The sequence below is a fragment of the Gobio gobio genome (assembly GCF_949357685.1).
Source record: "Gobio gobio genome assembly, chromosome: 23".
NCBI classification, from domain to species: Eukaryota; Metazoa; Chordata; class Actinopteri; order Cypriniformes; family Gobionidae; genus Gobio; species Gobio gobio.
The window spans coordinates 3,287,078-3,309,001 of record NC_137119.1 but is presented as its reverse complement, the minus strand read 5'-3'; the positions used below and the strand labels follow the sequence as shown (position 1 = coordinate 3,309,001).

Below are 21,924 nucleotides of genomic sequence, written 5' to 3'. Positions count from 1 at the left end.
AATTGAAACTGTCTGAATTAAATTATTTAAATGCATTAAAATGATAACATTATTTGTGCTTTAATAAACAAAGTTTATTAAAAAGTTAGTGGTCCTGTAAGAACTGGGGTCAGTCTGGTTGCTATAACAACCCTTTATAACGGAAACCAACTTTCCCTACAGTAAATATATTCTTCAAATACATTTTATAATAGTTTGTGATCCTTAAAGCATTTTTAAAAGCATGGTTATTATTATTTTAATAAACAAATAAAACAAAAACAAAATGTATATTTTATATAACCGGCGAGAAATTTGTCTAATTGTTTTTTTCTCTCGCTAAAGTTATTTAAAGTTGATTTTTTTATTATGGTCTGTCACTTGTTTTGAAAATGCATATAAATGAAAAGCATATCAATTATTATTCTAATGTGATTATTATTATTATTAATTATCATCCTGACTTAAACTGAAAAAAAAACTGAAATTATTAATTTCTTATGCCTCAACCTTTTTTATTTACAAAAAAAAACTATTGCATAGTAAGTGGATAATAGTTATTAATATTTTGACACGCATTTAATCAGCAAATATTAGTGACTAATTTAATCATTTTGATACGAGATCAATCACCACCAACGGGATTATTATCATAAAGCAGAATTATAACAGGTTAATTTCTCAACTGTTGCACAGATTTAAAGCCTCACGTGTGCGATGGAGGCGCGTGGTGGCGCCCTCTGCTGCTGGCGGCACGTGATTGCAAGGCCTCAGAGAGCAAAGGCCTGTGTAATAGCGTGCGTGATTCGCGACTTTTGTTTTTTGCACATTGAATGATGACAGCTTAATTTAGCCCCATCACCAGCTGATTTATTTACTGGTTTCATTGAGATTCTACTGATGTAAAAATTATACACGAGCGCAGCTCTCCAGGCCAAACCGAATTTTTGTTTTTTTCCATTGTGTGGAATCTGCCGTTCTGAACTCCGCGCTGACCTAGCATGCGGGCTACTTCCTTGTTAGTGAGTCGGTGTGAGAGGGCGACAAGAAGTTTCAGCCCCGCATAAGTATGTGTGGATTTAGCTGACATTTTCGATGGGATATTCCCTTCAGAAATCTCACCAGGCGCAGAAAACAAGACGTTTTTAACCCGTCACTTGGAGGACCGCGCTACCCGAGCCATGGAGGTTCATTTAACGGCGGTTGTTTGCTAAGTTAGCACGGGCTGCTAACACAAGCTCTTCATCATACGCGCGGAACTGGATTATAACTTGACATCTCCGAGTCTTTTCGACAATTTATCCGATCGATGTGCGTCGGGATGGTTAGATGCGATGGATTCGGTGAGATCTGGATGATAACGGTCGCTCGGATGCTAGCGGTGCTAACTAGCGCTTAAAGTGCGGTTCAAATGTTTTGCTTTGTTTGTACTGAAACACGAGTGGATAAAAGTGGGATATTAAATGCCTAACCCGGAGATCGTTCCCCGCGAGGGCCGAGGGAGAAGCCCGCCGCCACAAAGGAGCCAGCGCGAGGCGAGACGGAGCAAGAGCCACCGGGAGCGGCACCGGGAGAAGGGACGGTCCTCGTCGTCCTCGTCCCGGAGGAAGAAGCACAAGCACGCCCGGGAGAAGCAGCAGCAGTCGTGGCAGCAGCAAGAGGTGGTTTATGACGGAGATGTGCGGACTTTAGTGGAGTACGACGACGTGAGCTCGCAGTCCGAGCGCTTCTCCGGTAGCCCGTCGCCCAGAACCGACACGCTCTCGGTGGAGCTTCAGGACGCGAGCTACGGCGGCGCGAGGGAGCAGAACGCGTCCTCACGGAGGAGAGACGGAACCGGGGCATCGGCGGAGAAAGGCCGGCAGGAGAAGGAGATGAAGAGGAACCGGTCCAACCGGGAGCAGGACGTGAAAAACCACGATAGCAACGGTAGGAAGCCTCCAGCCGCGTCCCAACCGGACAAAAAGGACTCAAAGCGACACAAAAGCAAGTCCAAATCGGAGAAGGACCCCCCGTCTGCGTATAGGGAACCGCCGCAGGCGTACCGGGACGAGCGGGAGGAGCTCCGGGCCTACCGGAGGAGCAGTCCGAGCTTCAAAGCAGCCGAAAGTCCCTACGGGACGTCTTATTCCTATGGATACCAGTCCCCGAACACAAACTACCCGTTCATTTCGCGGAGGAGCCCCCGGAGGCTGTCTCCGAGCTCGACCTACTACGGTCGGGACTCAGAGCTGTACGGTGCCTACAACGTCTCGAAGTCACCGAGTTCGTACCCGAGTAGTAAGAGGAAGCGCTCGCCGTCCAGCCCGTACTGGCGCCGGTCTCCGAGCTACGGGCCCTACGAGCAGGGCGAGATCACCGGGAGCCCGTTCGCCCAGAGAAGACGCTCCAGGAGCCCCTACAGGAAGTCGCTGAGCCCCAGCCCGGACGTCAGGTAAGCGCGAGGCACTCACGGTTATTAGTGTGTGGTTGTGTGTTAGTAACTACACATGCTTTGTAAACACTGTGGACTTTATTGGGTTTAACGTCAAGAACTCGCGATGTTCGATTCGATTGTTCGTTTGAGTCGGTTCGAATATTCGAATCGAATCCTGTTTGAATCAAGACTGGAGAGCGACGAGTTGAGTCATGGAAGCTTGTTTCCGCCACTAAGAAATTAAATAAAAGTAATTTGAGACTTTTTTCCATCTCGCAATTGATATTTTTTTTACAACTGCGAGTTAATTGTTTTTGTAAAAGACTTTATAACTCGCAATTGCGAGGAAAAAAGTCACAATTATCTTTTAAATTTGTTTTATTCTGTGGTGGAAATAAGCATCTATAGATTAAAATATTTGACTGTTAGTGTGAAAAGTTAATTTAATTTAAAAATAGCAGAAAAAAATAATTTTGTGACTTTTTATCTCACAATTCTGACATTTTCTTACAATTGCAAGTTTATTTCAGAACTGTGATGTAATTTCACAATGTTTTCCCTCAGTATTAGACTTTATAACTCGCAATTGCGAGGATAAAAAAAGTCAAAATTGTATGAGGACGTCGCAATTATTTTGTAATATTCTGTGCTGGAAATAAGCGTCTATTCAATCAAATATTTGACTGTTAGGGTGTAACTATAAGGTTAATTTAATTGAACTTTTTATGACTTTGTCTCACAATTATGATATTTTCTTACAATTGCGAGTTCATTTTTTATTGTAAAAGACTCGCCCCCTCAGAATTGGACTTTATAACTCGCAATTGTGAGAAAAAAAGTCGCAATTACTTTTACATTTTTGCTTTATTCCGTGGTGGAATTAAGTGTCTATAGATTCAAATATTTGATTGCTCGGGTGAAAAGTTACTTTGATTCAATAATGGCAGGAAAAAAAATATTTTGTGAATTTTCCTAATTTTTTTTATTTTCTTTCAATTGCGAGTTTAATTCAGGACTGTGAGGTATAAATTCACATTGTAAGAAAATGTTTTTCCTCAGAATTAGACTTTATAACTCGGAATTGCTAGGAAAAAAGTCAAAATTATGTGAGAACGTCGCAATTATTTTTTTACTTTTAATATTCTGTGGTGGAAATAACCGTCTATTGAATCAAATATTTGACTGCTTGGGTGAAAAGTTACTTGAATTTTTTCTGACTTGTCTCACAATTCTGACATTTTTCTTACAATTGCGAGTTTAATTCAGGACTGAGAGATAAATTCACAATGTTTTCCCTCAGAATTGGACTTTATAACTCGCAATTGTGAGGAAAAAAATTACAATTATCCTTTACATTTGTTTTATTCTGTGGTGGAAACAGGCGTCTATAGATTTAAACATTTGACTGCTCGGGTGAAGTTACTTTCATTTAATAATGGCAGGAAACATTTATTTTCTGACCTTTTTCTCTCACAATTCTGACATTTTCTTACAATTGCGAGTTTATTTCAGAACTGTGAGATATAAATTTACATTGTAAGAATGTTTTTTCCTCAGAATTTGACTTTTTAACTAGTAATTGCGTGGAAAAAAGTCAGAATTGTGTGAGAAATGAGTGTTGTAATTATTTTATACTTTTAATATTCTGTGGTGGAAATAAGCATCTATCGAATCAAATATTTGACTGCTCAGGTGAAAAGTTGTTACTTTAAATTAAGAAATGGCAGAAAAGGTTTTTTTGTTTTACTTTTTTCTCTCACAATTCTGACATTTTTCTTACAATTGTCACCAAGTCAGAACTGTGAGAGAAATTCACAATGTTTTCCCTCAGAATTGGACTTTATAACTGGAATAAAGTCACAATTATCTCTTACATTTGTTTTATTCTGTGGTGGAAATGAGCTTGTTATAGATTCATATATTTGACTGCTTGGGTGAAAAGTTACTTTAATTTAATAATAGCAGAAAAAAAATATTTTCTGACTTTTAATCTCACAATTCTGACATTTTCTAACAATTGCGAGTTTATTTCAGGACTGAGAGATTTTACATTCACAATGTTTCCGTCAGAATTAGACTTTATAACTCGCAATTGTGAGGAAAAAAGTCACAATTATCTTTTACATTTGTTTTATTCTCCAAATTGTCCTGTGGTGTTACTGTCTCGAATGGTTCAGTACATTACAACTTTTATAATATTAAAAAGAAACGTACAAATATTAGGGATGCACCGATATGAACATTTTGGCCGGTACCGATAACCGATAATTCTTAATATTTGAAAGCCGATAACCGATATATTGGCCGATAAATCTAAATACAAATTTTAATAAACTCTGAGAGTCTGATTACAAAAACAAAAGGCTCACCATTAAAAGCCATGTCCCAAACACACAACATAAATCAAACCTGTACACTACAGTAGCCTATTCGAACCAGTGTGAGATTCCTTACCTTTTCAAATTAATTTTACACTCCTATGGCCAAATTTTTTTTTTTAACACTTTACAATAAGGTTTAATTTTTGTTAGTATTAGTTAACCAACAATGAATGAACAATACTTCAACAGGATTTATTAATTTTAGTTCATGTTAATCTCAACATATTCAGACCCAAAGTTGTGTCTTTTAACATTAGGTATGAACTGTGAATGGACTGTTACAAAACACAAACATTTTATTACTAAAAGAAACAAAGGTTATTGCTCTCTGTTTGTTCATGATAGTTAATGCATTAATAAAATGAGACCTTATTTGTAAAATGTTACCAAAAATTATATTGTCTAAAAAATACAAATAATATACCTAAATAATGCAAACAAGTAATTGAACAGCATTACTTAGGCTGCATAATAAAGAATCAGAATGCAAGTGCATGAAATAACCTCCGCACAAACGATAAAGAAATGGTTTTAATCAAACCATATTGTTGATGGAAATGATACGAGAACAATAAAAGTGCTAATTATAAAAATTAATGCTTCTGTGTTTTTGAAAAAAAAAAATATGTTTAATATTACAGTAATAGTAAACATCTGTAATATTAGTCTAGTCTATTAGGAATAATGTTGCTGTGTGAGAGCGCGCTGAAGCTGGAGAGAATGAACGAACAACCATAAACTGAAGCGCTTAGAAGGTTAATTAACAACTAAACGCATCATATATGAGAACAATCAGATATTTATACGAAATAAATATAATATTACAACTTATATTAGCACAAAATCACGCATAGGTGAAGGGTTATAACTCCTGTGGATGCTCTTCCCCTGTTTGAGAGCGTGCTGAAACGTAAGATGATCACCGGTACAGTGAAGCGCTGCGGGTTATTGACTCAACGAAACGCATCCTATATGACTTTAATCAGATGTTTATACTACAAAAACGTAATATTACGACTTACATATGCTTAAAACGACGCGAATGCACAAGCGAACTTGACTGTGCTGGTCAGAATGCGTTGTTGACGCTTCCCACAACAGCGCGCTGAAAAACAACTAAACCCAGAGAATTCACTACGTTTTATAACAGAAATATTCTCATTGCAGTGTTATGTATAGGACAGCCCCAGTAGTTATTAATGCTGTGCATTTCTGTTTGAAATGCGCGCGCCGGTACAATGAAGTGCTTTACTGCATCGTTAATTAACTCAACCAAACGCATCCTATATGGGATTATATACACAAAATAATAAATATAATATTACAATTTACAATGGCACAAAAGGCTGTGAATGCACAAGCAAACTTGACTGTGCTCGTCATGAAGGTGTAACTCCGTGGGCGCGCGCTGAAGCTAACCGGTACAATGAAGTGCTTTACTGCATCGTTTATTAACTCAACCAAACGCATCCTATATGATATTACATACACAGAATAATAATAAATATAATATTACAACTTACAATGGCACAAAAGGCTGTGAATGCACAAGCGAACTTGACTGTGCTCGTCATGAAGGTGTAACTCCGTGGGCGCGCTCTTCCCTCAACAAACGCGCTGAAACACAACGCTCTTTTACAGCCTATTCTATTCTCATTATCATTTTATGTAGATTATAGAAGACTTGCGCTGCACATGTTGCACATAACTGTATTTTCCTTTTCGAAATGATTCCAAACATATTTAGAGCAATTCAAACCCATCATGGTGGACAGCGCGTCCGTCTCAGCTGAAGGAAATAATACATTATCTATCGGCTTGACTATATCGGTCAAATTTTCTTATTGGACCGATAACGATAACATCAAAAATAATCATTTATCGGCCGATAACGATATGTTGCCGATATATCGTGCATCCCTAACAAATATTAATAAATACCTCAGGCATCATTTTGAAGTCGTCCCCTTGGAATTATAAGGTTCTATCTGACATTGTCAGTATTGAGTTATTCACATATTATTCTGATTCTGGGACAGCTCATTTAAATTGTGTTGTAAATTTCAAAACTTTTTATTCAGAAAGTCGAATGGAGTGCAAAAACTGTGAAGCTCTATCTCAAAGCTGGGCAGAATGCAGATCAAACCTTATGCTTCAGTGGCGAAGCGTCTGTTTTATTAAATGCCAATCATTTTTTTCATCCATATATTTCTAAAAACCAAGGATCTTGATTTTTGTCCTCCGGTGTGACACCATATCCTGATTTTTAAATCGGGCAATTCCCCTGACACCTTTAATTAGTTGAAGGACCCCATTGAAGGTCATGTTACTGAAGCACATGGGGAGATTTTGTCTCAGAATTGTTCAAATATTTAACTTTTTTGGTCCTGTTGTTGTGACACTGGGTTCTATATTCTTAAAGTCCATCAACTGGTTGCCATTAGTAAAAATGTTCACTTCATATTTGTCAACTATCCCACAATTCTGACATTCTTACAATTGCGAGTTTAATTCAGAACTGAGAGATATAAATTCACAATGTTTTCCCTCAGAATTGGACTTTATAACTCGCAATTGCGAGGGGAAAAAGTGTATTTTTTACTTTTTTGTTTTTTGTTGGCGGAAACAAGCGTCTATAGATTAAAATATTTGACTGCTAGTGTGAAAAGTTGCTTTAAATGAAGTTGAATAATAGCAGAATTTTATACAAACAAAACATGATGGAGATGCGTTTGTCACAAAACAATATTTCAATGAAATGAATGTACTATATTTTAGTTTGATAATATTTTGTATTTTTAGGAGATTTTATGGTACTAAATTGTATTTATGCTGTAGTTATAATCCATTTATTCACTTTTTGAGCATCAAAATCTTTAATACTTTGGCGCAAAGACTGAAGTTTGATCTCTCTTCAAAGACGTGGCAGATTATTGCTGAAGTTTAAAAAAAGTTTTTTTGTTAATATAATTTATTCTAAAGCAATATTCTCACCAGTGTTTAATCAGCTTTGACATATTTAAATCTGCATATTTGTGATATTTGTACCTTTTTATAAAGGGCATTTTCCCCCTAATCTTATTAAATATAGGCTATGCTTCAGCTTTCATTTTATATATTTAAATTTGATCTATAAATTAGATTAGAATACAACACTAATGGCTGTTACCAATCAAATAAAATTATTTACACTGAAAAATTACAACTGCATTAAATAATATGAGATTATTTTAAATATTTTTGAATATACAAATAAGAAATGTTGGAAAGATGAAACTAAACCACCAGTAGGGGCAGCATGTGATGGTCTTAATGAGCGAGTCAGAGTCGATTCGTTCAAACGGCTGAATCATTCAAGAATTAGGCGGTCGTTTGCGAATAGGCCAGTGAATCTTTGATTCAACCGATTCATTAAAGCGCTGAATCATTCACTAACACACACTGATGCTGTGAGATGGGTTACGGTTCTGCTGTGATCTTTGTTTGGAACTATTTTCGCTGCTGAATTCGAACAAAAACAGTCCATATTGCATCTGAAATGTAAGTGACTTCATGTTAATTAATTGTTTATGGAACTGGCGTATGAAATCAACGGCATTTTCAGACGTGATGGTATTCAGGAAAACAATACTCTTGTTAGTGTAATGTTGCTTAACTGTATCATATGTTATAAATATAATAACTGCACAATTTTAACTGTGTGTGTTAACTGAGTTTCTGTGTGTGAGCGGCGCTCATTTGTTTTCGATTTTCTCCTCGAGAGGCTGCGCGAGCATCAACAGCGCAAACTTATTAACGTCAGTTAGTTTTATATTATTATCCACTATCGATCTCCACTTACACTGAATGCAGAATCATTATTGCACTTTGGTGATTCCCTAGTTATTTTTTGTTTTGAACTTGACGTTTTAACCAGGATACTTGTCCGTAAAAATAATTTTTCACTTGCCCCTTCAAAAAATCCACTTAAGCGTTAATGTCGAGCCCTGCTTTATCATGAAAAATGCCAAAAAAAATGTTCATACGAAATGTATATGTTCAAAAACATGTTTTACTCTAAAACGGCAAGAACAAAGCCATAAATCTAAACAAGTTGTGTTCATAATCTGATGTTGATATAGGGACGGCTCGATTCCACAACTTTGGCTTCGGTACCACAATCTAATACAGAAGTACCGCTATTATTAAAGCTACACTGTGTAACTTTTTTAGTTTACTCTTAGCTAAAAACACTTAGTTCTTTCAAAAATATATGTGCTCATTAATGTATATTTACTTCTTTCAAGTACTAAAGTATTCTCGTAAGTTTATAATATGCCATTGTAAATACATACGGGTGAGGGTTCGAATGCGGGTCGCCATGTTGCTCCTCCATCTTGAAAGTACATTAGCCAAAGAGGGACATTCCCGTAAATTCCAGCTTTGCCTTTGGCGTTTTAACACTCGATGGCTCCGTGTCCAATGTGGACGAGGTCGAACTGGAAGTCATGTTAATCTTGGACTAAATCGGCCACCGTAGGAGTTAAAACGAAATCGGAATTGAGAGGAACAGAAACTAATATTCACTGGATGGTCATATACCTTTTCACCACTAGATGGGGGAAAATATCACACAGTGTAGCTTTAAATCAATACCATACAGGGTCTGGATTTTGGTGAGGGTAATTTTACTCACTCTCGCAAGTTTGGGGTTCATAAAGCGGGAAATTAACGCAAATGTTTATTATTTAAATGAATCAACAAAGATTATCACATCAAATCTATCTTGTAATTTCAGCAACACTGCGTCTGTAATTCTGTCTTCAAAAGCACTATAAAAGCAATCCGATTCAACACTTTGGCTTTCGTTTCGGGAGAGAGATCACTTGCCCATGTCTTTATAACTCTAGTCCACAATTCTTTCCAACTCTTAATTCAAATGAATACTCATTCAGCTCAGTCTTTCTTCCTCTGCTTTGTTATTGTCATCACAGAAGTGTAGGAGACATTTTGAGTTGATTTGTTTGACCTTCAAACAGTCTTCCCACCCACTGTTGACTCTTTCCACATGCTATCAAGACACACACACACACACACACACACACACACTCTTACACTCTCACTCATGTGAATCGGAGGCTTAATAGCGGAGGGCGAGCCGTGGGCTAAAGCTAAGCTTTCCACCCGATGTGTTTTTATAAAAGACTGTCAGTTGTTATATTAGGCATAATGCTGCATAATGCTATAATAGAAGCCAGATAAGTATAATCTCATTTTGAGAAGCAAATTAAGTGCATTTTTATTGCATTTAAAAGTTCCTTTTGCAAATGCCGGTTTGGTGATGAAACTGATATTCAGTTCCATCTTTCCTTAAAGCGATTAAAGTCTCTCAGAACACATTGTAAAAAGCCTGAAGTGGTTTCATAACAAGTGCAGGAAACCAACCTTTATCTGATCTCTGTATTTGAATATTGCTTTGAACTAAACACATTTGATAAATGCCTAATGTTTTCCATGTTGAGCGTTTGATGGCTGATGAATTTGTATTTATTTAGTTTTTTTTGTTAAGTTGATTGAATAGCCAAACCAGTTTACACGTATGCTAGTGTTCAAAAGTTTGTGGTCTGTCATGTTATAATCATGTCTTTTACAGTAATACAGTGAAAACAGTAAACCGTCGTGCTGGAAAAATTATTCCGACTATTTCGTTTTTTTGTGTTACACAATTCTAATGCATGACTTGAGCAAAACTAGTGAGCTTGTTGTGTAGACGACTTCCATGTTACTTTTACAGTGCTTTATTGTAATTACAGTTTGACAGTCACTGTTCATCGCTAGGCCTGTCACGATAACAAATGTTGCTGGACGATAAATTGACCAAGAAATGATTGCGATAAACAATAATATTGTCGTTTTGAGACCCTTTTCATCTAAAATAATGATATTGGCATAATAATGCAGGTTCACCTTTTCAAAGATCAATAAACTTTTATTTCTAAAGACTATTTAACACTGAAAACAGATTAAAAAAAATTCCATAATAAATGAACAAAACAACCAAAAACAATAAAAGCAATGGACTCTCAAGGCCTGTTCACACCGGGACGATTTTCGTGCGCGTTTTTCGCCGACGTTTAACGCCTCGTGACTAAACAAAGGCCGACAATGTGAGTGTGCAAAACGGCAGGCGTAAAAGCGTAATTAAAAAAAAAACGCAGTGGGTTCGTTTTTTATTTTGACGCGGCGCGTTAACTGGCCGACCAATGAGATCGGCGCTTTTGTTCACGTGCCTGGAGCTGCTGAAGTGACAGTAAAACGGTTCGTATCTAGGGATGGGCATTTTTGTCAATTTCTCATTTCGATCATCGATAGGTCTCAAAAACGAGTACTCGAGTACTTGGGGGTGGGGCATGTGAAGGGGGCGGGGCATGTGCAGGGGGCGGGGCATGTCCGTCATTGAGATAATGAAAATACTGTTATGAAAATGGTTGTTGACAAATACAAACGTGACATGAAAACAGGTATATGAAAACATTAACATATAAAACAAAAAATAACTGCTAGATTATGATGCATAAATGTCTTTGAAAAAGAAACATCTTTATAAAATGACCGTCTCAAATAACCAAGTCAGTAATATCGAGCATCGCCTTTGAGCTGAAACTGTGGAATAACTCCACCCTGCAGAGCTTGCTAGCTGGTTAATAAACTCAACCAAACGCACCCTATATCAATGTTAATATGAAGATTATTATGAACCTATTACGACATAAATCAACACAAAAGGACGTGAATGCGCACGTGAACTTCAGCGTGCTAGATTTGACAGGCGAAGGGTTTGAAACGGAACATTTTAAATGCGCTCTTCCCTTAACAACGCTCATACACGGACAACGAAAGCACACAGAAACATTTTATTAAAATCGTGTTCTCATTATAATGCTTTGACAGATTGACTCTGCACATCATGCACTTAATTGTATTATTCATGATCGAAGCGTTTACAGACATCACTGCGCGTTTTCGAACTCATAGCGAAAAACCAACTTTAAATAAACTAGGTCTACTGTTAAAAAATATGAGAACAGTATAGCACTGCTGCATTACTAATATCAATGATTCTGAGAAAGAAATAGCCTATCTGAAAAGAATATGACCGTCTCTAAACCATCATGTCGAGCATGAAATATGCGTTTGAGCTGAAACTGAAGAGAATTAACGGCAGCGCTTTTCTAGCTTAAGCTCAACCAAACGCTTCTTATATTAGATTAATCAGATAGACAACATAAAAGTATCTTTCAACGTGCATCTGCAGAAAAGGACGCGGATGCTCACATGAACTTCACGCGCTAGTCTGAGTCTCGCTAGTTTCTCTGTGGATCAGCTGATACACGGGGAACTAAGCACAGATCATTTACAGCATACTATTTCCATCGTGTTTTCATTATAATGCTATGTAGGCTATGACAGATTGGCGCTGCACATCTTGCACTAACCATTTAATGATCTCATGATTCCAGACATCACTGCAGTGCACGCCTTTATTTCGCCGCGGTCTGGAGGCTGTAAAACGCTAACCAATCAGACCTCCGCAAAACGATGCAATAACCAATAAAAGAGACAAATATATTTTTTTCAGGGCGATCATCATTCTCATGATCGATGATCGCTGTCACGTTCGAGTACTCGATTACTCGACCACTGTTGCCCATCCCTATTCGTATCACGGTTTTAGGCTCCCGGTTTTCGGTTCTGTACGGTTCATGTTGTTTAATTTACTTCAGCATGTGATATTTAGCTTAATTATCCACAATTTAGGATAAAGTATTAAAAAAATTATCATGTAATCATGCACAAACTGAATTTGGCTTGACTTTAAGCGCATTATTGGGACCATCTCTGAGGAAAGCTAGGGGAGATTTTGATACAGCAAGAGAGAAATGATGACATGCTTTTCATTTATTTGGCAAAAAAAGGAGAATATGTATTGCGATCTCTACAGGAACTTATGTGCCTTTTTAGCACACAAAGATTAAGCTGAAGAATTAATTTGCATTTATCAAACTGCTGACTTCAGTGTAGCTTTAAGCCTTGTTTAACTCGATACGTCCGCGCGGCAAAAATGTCGTCAACGCGGAGCGGGCGGTAGTGCGAATTAGGGTTGTGCGATGTCTCTTAAATTGGCAGTTGACGATGTTTACAGTAAAACATCGTGGTGGACGATGATATCGTCGTTTTTTAAAAATAAAAATATATAATTTACTATATCTGTATTTTACTATCTCTTTACATAAATACTATTTTCTACTTAAAAACTATATTATTTTACTAACCCAAATAATGACTCGTCCGCGCTAGGTTGCACGTGAGGGAAAGAAGTAGCTTCCTTCCGCTTAAGAAGAGTTGTGCACTTTTATCTCTTTACATAAATATTTTCTAGCCTACTTCAAAACTATAATTTCGTTATTAACCCAGTGTTTTGTATGTTAATGCTGCTTTACGTGAATAATACCACAGGAGTGAAGCACAAAGCTTTGTTTACAAAGGGAATAAATTCGCAGTTAAATGTTACACCGCAGCCATTCTATTTTGCGATTTGCGATTAAAAATAGGCCTAACGTTAGTCCATTTTATCCCACTGGACATGGACACATCTCGTTATTTTTCTCAAATCTTTACTTGCGTTGCACCCGTTTTCACAGGGAATTATAAACGTTTCTTCCTTTCGTTTGTTTATAATTAATTATATTATACCCATTCACATCCTTTTCTGTGGGAAAGTAGAAAAAACACTAAGACGAATAGGCTACCTTTTTACTTCAAATTTGATTTAGCACATTTTGTGCTTATTAGACTTGGTAAGGCGCGTCAAGTTTATTTGAATAGCGCATTTCACACACATCTTTGCGGTGAAATAGGCTAGGCTATGAAACTAAATTCTTTTAAACTAATATTTAATTTTCTTATATTCTTTAGGTTACCATTATTTACTGATAATTGTTTAAATGTTTAAGAGGCTGTAGTGTGTTGTTTCACTCACGGAAGTGCTGAAATAAACACGCATGCTTATGAAATGGATGTTTGAGCCTCGTTTATTATTTCAAAATTTAGGCTATATCTGGCATAGACTACAGTATTTAAAATATGCATTAGTTATACTCAATTTAATTTACAAAGCAATCCCTGTTAAGTTTTTAGTTTAACTATAGAAGGGGATATCGTCCATCGACACAACCCTAGTGTGCGTTGAGTGCGCGAGACCCCATTTTGCTAGGCGGTGTGCACATCAAATTTTGTATCTTTGCGCGCGGCTCCACAACCGAAGAAGCACGAGTTCCAGGCGACATGACAACCGCCTGTCAGTGTTAGCTCAGGCAGCGCGAGTATCAAAACATCTAGGAATAGCTCCATAAGTTTTAGGCAAATAAATCTTTTTTTTTTTTTTTTAAAGTCTAACGATACCATTAAAGTGAAATAGTCCTGTAACTTACTCACATCGTCAAGCAAGCCACCAAAACAAAATCGTCGTGTGTAATCATTTGGCGTTCGCCGTTTGTAATCTTCCTTTGAAGAGGCAGAACGAACTGCAACATTTCCCTCAGAGACAGTAAATGCTCTAGCCTGTGGAAAGGCGAACCGGTTCTTAGAAGGCTCGTCAGTCGAACCAACTCTGAACTAGCTCTAGCACTGAACTAGCACCGGTTCATGATGGTGGAAAAGGGGTGAAATGTTAATCTGGAGCCCTGCATATGAAGTGGTCTTGTGAAGCAATGAGATTGCTTTATATAATGCACAGATTCAATTTAAAGGGTTAGTTCACCCAAAAATGTAAATTCTGTCATTAATGACTGAGCCTCATGTGGTTGGACACCCGTCAGACCTCCGTTCATCTTCAGACACAAATGAAGATATTTTAGTGTAAATCTGATGCTCTGAAAGGCCTCCATTGGCTCAATGCACTTTACACTCTCAAGACCCTTAGAAAGACACTAAAGACTAAAGTTACAAAGTCCATCTCACTACAGCGGCTCTACAATAACTTTATGAAGCGACGAGAATAGTTTTTGTGCGCAAAAAACCCTAAATAACGACTTATAAAGTGATGACAATTTCAAAACACGGCCTCATGAAGCTTCGAAGCGTTATGAATCAGTGAGTCGATTCAGCGGTTCAGAGCGTTATGAATCAGTGAGTCGATTCAGCAGTTTGGCGGTCTGACACGTGATCCGAATCATGAATCGACTCACTGATTCATAACGCTTCGAAGCTTCATGATGCTGTGTTTTGAAATCGCTATATCATCACTATAAGTCGTTATTTAGGGTTTTTTTGTGCACAAACTATTCTCGTCGCTTCAAAGTCTGACGGGTGTTCAACGACATGAGGGTCAGTCATTAATGACAGAATTTACATTTTTGGGTGAACTAACCCTTTAAATCTTTATGCACATAAACACTCCATTTATATATCAAGTGATCATATTTCTTTACAAGACTTGGTTAATCTTCGACTAGTTAATCTTAATTTATTATGCTTTTATGCGTTTGGAACAAGTAAATCATGACTTAAAGGGTTAGTTCACCCAAAAATGTAAATTCTGTCATTAATTCCTCACCCTCATGTGGTTGGACACCCGTCAGACCTCCGTTCATCTTCAGACACAAATGAAGATATTTTAGTGTAAAGCTGATGCTCTGAAAGGCTTCAGATAGGCCTCCATTGGCATTCAGTACATTTACACTCACAAGACCCATAAAAGGCACTAAAAACGTCGTTACAAAGTCCATCTCACCACAGTGACTCTACAATAATTTTACGAAGCGACGACAATAGTTTTTGTGCGCAAAAAAAAATCTAAATAACGCCTTTATCCAACTTGTTCTTGTCTTCCGTGTGTGTCTCCACGACGCATGCGCGAGAATATGAGCAGATCCGGCGTTCGGACACATGACCCAGAAGAGATTTGTTTACAAGCAGAGGAAGACGCGCGTATCTCAGCTGTTGAATTCTACATTGATCGTGCTTTAGGTCTCGGCGTAGTTCTCAAAATGGGGCTAAAGTGAGCATTTCATGGATTCCCGAACGCCGGATCTGCTCATATTCTCGCGCATGCGTCGTGGAGACACACACGGAAGACAAGAACATTTGGATAAAGGCGTTATTTAGATTTTTTTTGCGCACAAAAACTACTGTCGTCACTTCGTAAAATTATTGTAGAGCCACTGTGGTGAGATGGACTTTGTAACGATGTTTTAAGTGCCTTTTATGGGTCTTGTGAGTGTAAATGTACTGAATGCCAATGGAGGCCTATCTGAAGCCTTTCTCAGCATCAGCTTTACACTAAAATATCTTCATTTGTGTCTGAAGATGAACTGAGGTCTGACGGGTGTCCAACCACATGAGGGTGAGCAATTAATGACAGAATTTACATTTTTGGGTGAACTAACCCTTTAAGGAAGTAAGGTAATTAGCATAAACTCCTTCTTCTGTTGCCCTCAGGCGGCCGGTGAAGTCCCGCAGCAGGAGCCCGTACCAGTCCACACGCCATTCTCGCTCGCGGAGCCGCCATCGCCACTCGCGGTCCCGCAGCCGGCCCTCCAGCCTCTCGCCCAGCACCCTGACCCTGAAGAGCAGCCTGGCCGCCGAGCTCAGCAAGCAGAAGAAGGCTAAAGCCGCTGAAGCCGCCCGCGTCAAAAACTCCAGCAACGCCTCCACCCCGACCAAGGGCTCCTCGTCCTCCTCCACCGCGCCTCAGCCCAGCCCTGTCCCCAACCACGCCCCCAAGAAGACCAGACCTCCATCTCCACCCCCTGTGTCCGAGAAGGGCCCCAGAACTCCAGTGTCCAGCCAACCACAGTCCCCTGTGGATCGACCCAGCAAGAGGAGCTCGGACGCCTCGCAGTCCAGCAGAGACGCCAAAGGAAAGGAGGACAAAAAGAAAGGAGGACAGCCTATGCAGGTTAAAGAGAAGGAGCGAGAGAAAGCAGCTGCTCCGGCTGTAGCCTCCCTTCCACCAGCACCAAACAACCTGGATCACGTGGATGGAAGCGACAGGTTTGTTTTCTAAATTCATGTTTGAAAAACGATTATTTTGCTCATTACTTAGTAATGAGTTCAACTAGGGATGTGCGATTATTTCGTTTCAATATGACATTTATTTCACTGTAACAAAATAGTTATCGTTATCAAAAATAAGAAGCAAATTACAAACAAATAGGACGTACTACAGTGGGGAGAACAAGTATTTGATAGTAGTATTTTCCTACTTACAAAGCATGTAGAAATCTGTAATGTTTATCATAGGTACACTTCAACTGTGAGAGACTGAATCTAAAACAAAAACCCAGAAAATCACATTGTAATTAATTTGCATTTTATTGCGTGACAAAAGTATTTGATACATCAGAAAAGCAGAACTTAAAGGATTAGTTCACTTTTAGATAAACTTTTGCTGATAATTTACTCATCCCCATGTCATCCAAGATGTCCATGACTTTCTTTCTGCAGTCGAAAAGAAATTAAGGTTTTGGATGAAAACAGTCCAGGGGTTGCCTCCATATAATGGACTTCAATGGTACCCAAACGGTCCAAATGACAGTTTCAGTGCAGCTTTAAACGACACCAGATGATGAATAAGGGTTTTATCTAGACAAACCATCAGTTTCTGAGAGAAACCCAGCAGTATTTATGCTATTATTTTACCTCTTATCAGATGAACGTGATCATCTCTGAGCTCAGCCATAACTTCCGCTAAGTGAGGTCAAAATACGAGCCTGGTCATAGATATATACATAGATGCCTCATTACCGCTTGCACGGATCAGTAGAATGAGCCATCTACGGTCGATATATCTATGACCAGACTCGTATTTTGACCTCACTTAGCGGAAGTTATGGCTGAGCTCAGAGATGATCACGTTGGTCGTGATGGTGGATGGATTATATCGGCAAAAGAGAAGTGCTCACTAACACAGATTTGTGAACAATATTTGAGAGAAATAGGCATTTTGTGTTTCTTTATCATTCTAAAGTGTCAACAATATAGTAATATTGTGCTATGCTGATATATTTACATACAAAAATATAGCATCGCCACAATATATTGCCCAGCCCTAAGGTCCACACTTTGTTGTATTGTGCATTATATTTGATAGTTTCTCTAATGGCTTTCTTTCATGTCAGTAGCTTAAAAGAGTCTTCAGCAACCACAGGGAAGAAAAACTACAAACCCGAAAGGAAAGCCCGCCCGCTCCTCTCGGACCTCCCTCTTCCTCCAGAGCTCCCGGGTGTCATCCCCGGTTCACCACACAGCCCGCCTGATGATAAAAAGACGCCCATCCCACGCAAGAGACCCAAGTATGTTGTCAAACGCTCTCTTCTACCACATCACATTCACGTTTTCTCTTTAGCAAATGCAAAAATGTACCTCTCTGGTTGTATCGCAGAATTTGTGGCCCGCGCTTTGGAGAGATCAAGGAAACCGAGATCGATTGGGGGAAGCGATGTGTTGACAAGTTTGAAATCATTGGGATCACTGGAGAAGGCACTTATGGGCAGGTGTACAAAGCCAAGGACAAAGACACAGGTAAGGTGGATGGCAAAATTATTGATCATTTTGACCCATCCCTTTTCTTAAAAATCGTTTAAAGGCTGAAATGTGACTTTTATCATTTTAGAAAACCTGTATTTGAACTGTAAAGTGGTTTTTACAGTAATTTTATGGTTTAGTATGTTACCTTAGACATTGCACTACCCTGATCATATGGTATTCGTTTTATTTGCGCAGGTCTTATAAAAACTCTGAATTAAGGCGAGACACGGCAGGTGAAAATAGTTTTTTCCGTTTCAATGTTGAGATTTTGGGCCCTTATCATGTAATCTTATGTCAAAATAAAAAAAAGTCAACGTTACATATTTAGGTGGTTATTTCATTATATTTTGTCAACGTGCGCCTTTAGATTTCTACCCGAAATCATCAAAAGTTATTCTAACATGAGCTCCCGTGCGTCTCCATTCACAGAAACATGTCATGCGTGGTATCATTATAAAGCTCTCAGTGTCACACACAGCGCTGGCTTATATATGGATATATCCAAAATATGGGTGAATGTTTGCAGCCGAAAACCACATCTGATTGGTCGATGTGAATTTCTCACTACGTGATACAAGCTGCCGCTTCCGTGTGTTTTCTCCACCTGAGAGAAAATACTGCAGACAACACCGAAATCAGCTCATAAACATTCACAGAAAAGACCAAGTAGCAAGAGCTAGTAAAAAGAAAGTAAACAACAACAGATTAGATGATGAAACCCCATCAGAATCAGATTCAAATAGTTATAGATGGACATATACAACAAACAGGGACCGCTCGTCTGCAGTGTGTGTGTGTGTGTGTGTGTGTGTGACTGTTGTGTGTGTTTGTTTAGGTAGTTCTCTTCAGCTTAAGGCTATTGCTATTAATAATTTATTCATTTATCAGTTTCCATGTGTTTTATTTATATTATACACTACTGATATTAATTAACTGAATATATATATTTAGTTTGTAGGTTGGGGGTTTCATAGAAATGTATGCAATTATACAATATAAAACTGTAAAGGCCGTTTTCTCAAAATGAGTTTTTTCCTCAAACACTCAGAGTCAGATTATCCACTTCAGGAGCACTAACTCTTCCAGTCTTATCCTGAACTATATTCTGACGGCTTTTCCCAAGGGATTTGTTGATATATCATTCCTATCCTGAGTTATAGGTCCTTTTACTCCAAAAAACATGTCGAAATTTGATTTTTTTTTTAAGGCTATTGTCAGTATTATCTAATTTACTAAAGCACAAAATAAGATACCCAGAATCCCCTCTGTTAAAGCCCTCTCATCTAATATATCAACAAATACAACCAAGAATTTTAAACCTGGTCCTTTCCGATTTCCAGATTTTGTTTTTGGAAATGTATGCAAATGAGCGTATATTTTAGTATATAAGGCCTTGTTTGAATATTAAAACATTAATTTACACAAAACTTGTAATATATTTTTGTTCTTATGTTTATGCCAGTAATAAACTGGAGAAGTTTCACAGTGATATCTTGTAATTTAAAAAAAGTAGTGTCTCGCCTTAATGACATTTTGAAATAGAAAGACTATAGACTATATGCTTTAGCCCTAATATGATTTTACCATTTAATAAAATGGAAAGTAACACTTCTTTTTCTCAGTGTTTTGTTTTTTTTCTTTTATGCAGATGCACTCCACAACAAAATTAGAATGATTCATTATGTACATATATAGCTATATAAGTGGTGAAAATTCCTGCATCACAATATATCTTGCAGAAAATATCGCAATGCCAGTTTTTTTTCCCAATATTGTGCAGCCCTAGTCTATACATGCCATGACAATATCCTTATAGTCTTCATTCTCTGTGCTCAAGTTCACCATGACCTTAATGGATTTGTATGCTAACGCAGTCAGAGTCCATTAATCACGTCGTGCTGCTAATGCATCTTTCTGGTCTTGTTCAGCTGAGTTGGTGGCACTAAAGAAGGTCCGTTTGGACAACGAGAAGGAGGGTTTCCCCATCACAGCCATCAGGGAGATCAAGATCTTACGGCAGCTCAACCACAAGAGCATCATCAACATGAAGGAGATCGTCACTGACAAAGAAGACGCCTTAGACTTCAAGAACGACAAAGGTATGGCAGTGGAAGCGACCCGTCCTTTATCGACGAAGCTGGCTCTTTTCCTCGTAATGAATGTGTTTTCCTCTCACAGGGGCGTTTTACCTGGTGTTTGAGTACATGGACCACGACCTGATGGGTCTCCTGGAGTCAGGGCTCGTGCACTTCAACGAAAGCCACATCAAGTCTTTCATGAGGCAGCTGCTGGAAGGACTGGATTACTGCCACAAGAAGAACTTCCTGCACAGGGACATCAAGTGCTCCAACATCTTGCTCAATAACAAGTCAGTGCAGAAGACATTCACATTGTTTCATACTCAGACACACACACCCTCAGATATGAATGTAAAGTAAATGGAGTCGATTCTATTGACCTCTAAGGTGGGGGAGTCAGAAGTCGACTCTGAAAACCCGAAACCATAACCAAGTTGAACACAAGCAAAATCTGCATCGGGAACTTTTTCCCTTTTGCATGAAACTCCCAATTACGTGGATTTCCATTGAAATTACTGGACTTTCAGGGTTCCCACTCGTCCTGGAAAACCTGGAAAATTGATGACAAATTTTCCAGTCCTGGAAAATTAGAGAAAATATAAAATGTCCTGGAAAATCTTGTTGTTGTCTGGGAAAAAGTTATTTATTTAGCCGAGTATAAAGAGTTTATCGCTGGCCCAAACAATTAGCGCTAGTTGCAGAAAGCACATGTTCAGGAATGCTGAGTTTGATGCGTGTGAGTAGTATTTGAATAATGATGTTTAATAGCTAATGCTATAACTGCTCAAATGTATGCAGTGAATGTTAACTCATAAGCTGCTACCTAATCACATCATTTTGATATAAAGTCAGAATTGCATGAAATAGTCCTTTTCTTCACAATTGACTTTTTTTGCGCAGTTTCGAGTTTATTTCTTGCAATTCTGACCTCTTTTCTCAGAATTGTGAGATCTAAACTGCAATTGCAAGTTATAAAGTCAAATTCTGAGGAAAAAAGATTTGCGACAATTTTCGCGTTTATATCACAAATATGTAAACTCGCAAACTGTACAGCTTTTAAAGACTTAGAAAGCAATATTTGGCATGATCCTTGTCTTTTATTCCCGCTGTAGTAAAATTGAAAATGTACTGGAAAATGGTTGCTGAAAAAGAGTGGGAACCCTGAATTGCGAGTTTATATACATTTTCCAGGTTTTCAAGATCTAAAATCGAAATTGTGTGATCTAAAGTCCATTTCGAAAGGAACAAGAACTACCTTTTCTTTTTATTCTGTGGTGGAAACAAGCTTCCATAGTCATAATGTATGATTAAGAGCTCATGTTAAAAACTGCTTTTATAGTTAAGTCATGACCATAAACTGTATGCCTTTTTTAAAGACGTATTTTCGGACTTTTCAGTTTACGGTCACGAAATTTGGTCAGACAAAAAGAGGTAGTCTCGGTCTGGATCAAACTGAACTAAGTTTGTTTCTAGTGTGAAAGCGTTTTCTGTATGGTTCGGA

The 21,924-nt window shown here is 38.2% G+C and overlaps 1 protein-coding gene across 2 annotated transcripts in view; it reads left to right on the top strand.

Annotated features, from left to right (window-relative positions):
• Positions 1–972: 972 nt before the first annotated feature.
• Positions 973–21,924, top strand: part of cdk13 (cyclin dependent kinase 13) — a 45,941-nt gene continuing 24,989 nt past the window's right edge. Inside the window, exons 1-6 of one of the 2 annotated variants that reach the window (XM_079805940.1) lie at positions 973–2,413; positions 16,255–16,809; positions 17,937–18,110; positions 18,200–18,339; positions 20,274–20,444; positions 20,524–20,713. In XM_079805940.1, the coding sequence (XP_079662066.1) occupies positions 1,443–2,413; positions 16,255–16,809; positions 17,937–18,110; positions 18,200–18,339; positions 20,274–20,444; positions 20,524–20,713 (2,201 nt within the window). In that variant the 5' untranslated portion in view covers positions 973–1,442. The remainder of the gene's footprint in view (positions 2,414–16,254; positions 16,810–17,936; positions 18,111–18,199; positions 18,340–20,273; positions 20,445–20,523; positions 20,714–21,924) is intronic. The other variant, XM_079805941.1, reaches the window with a different exon arrangement.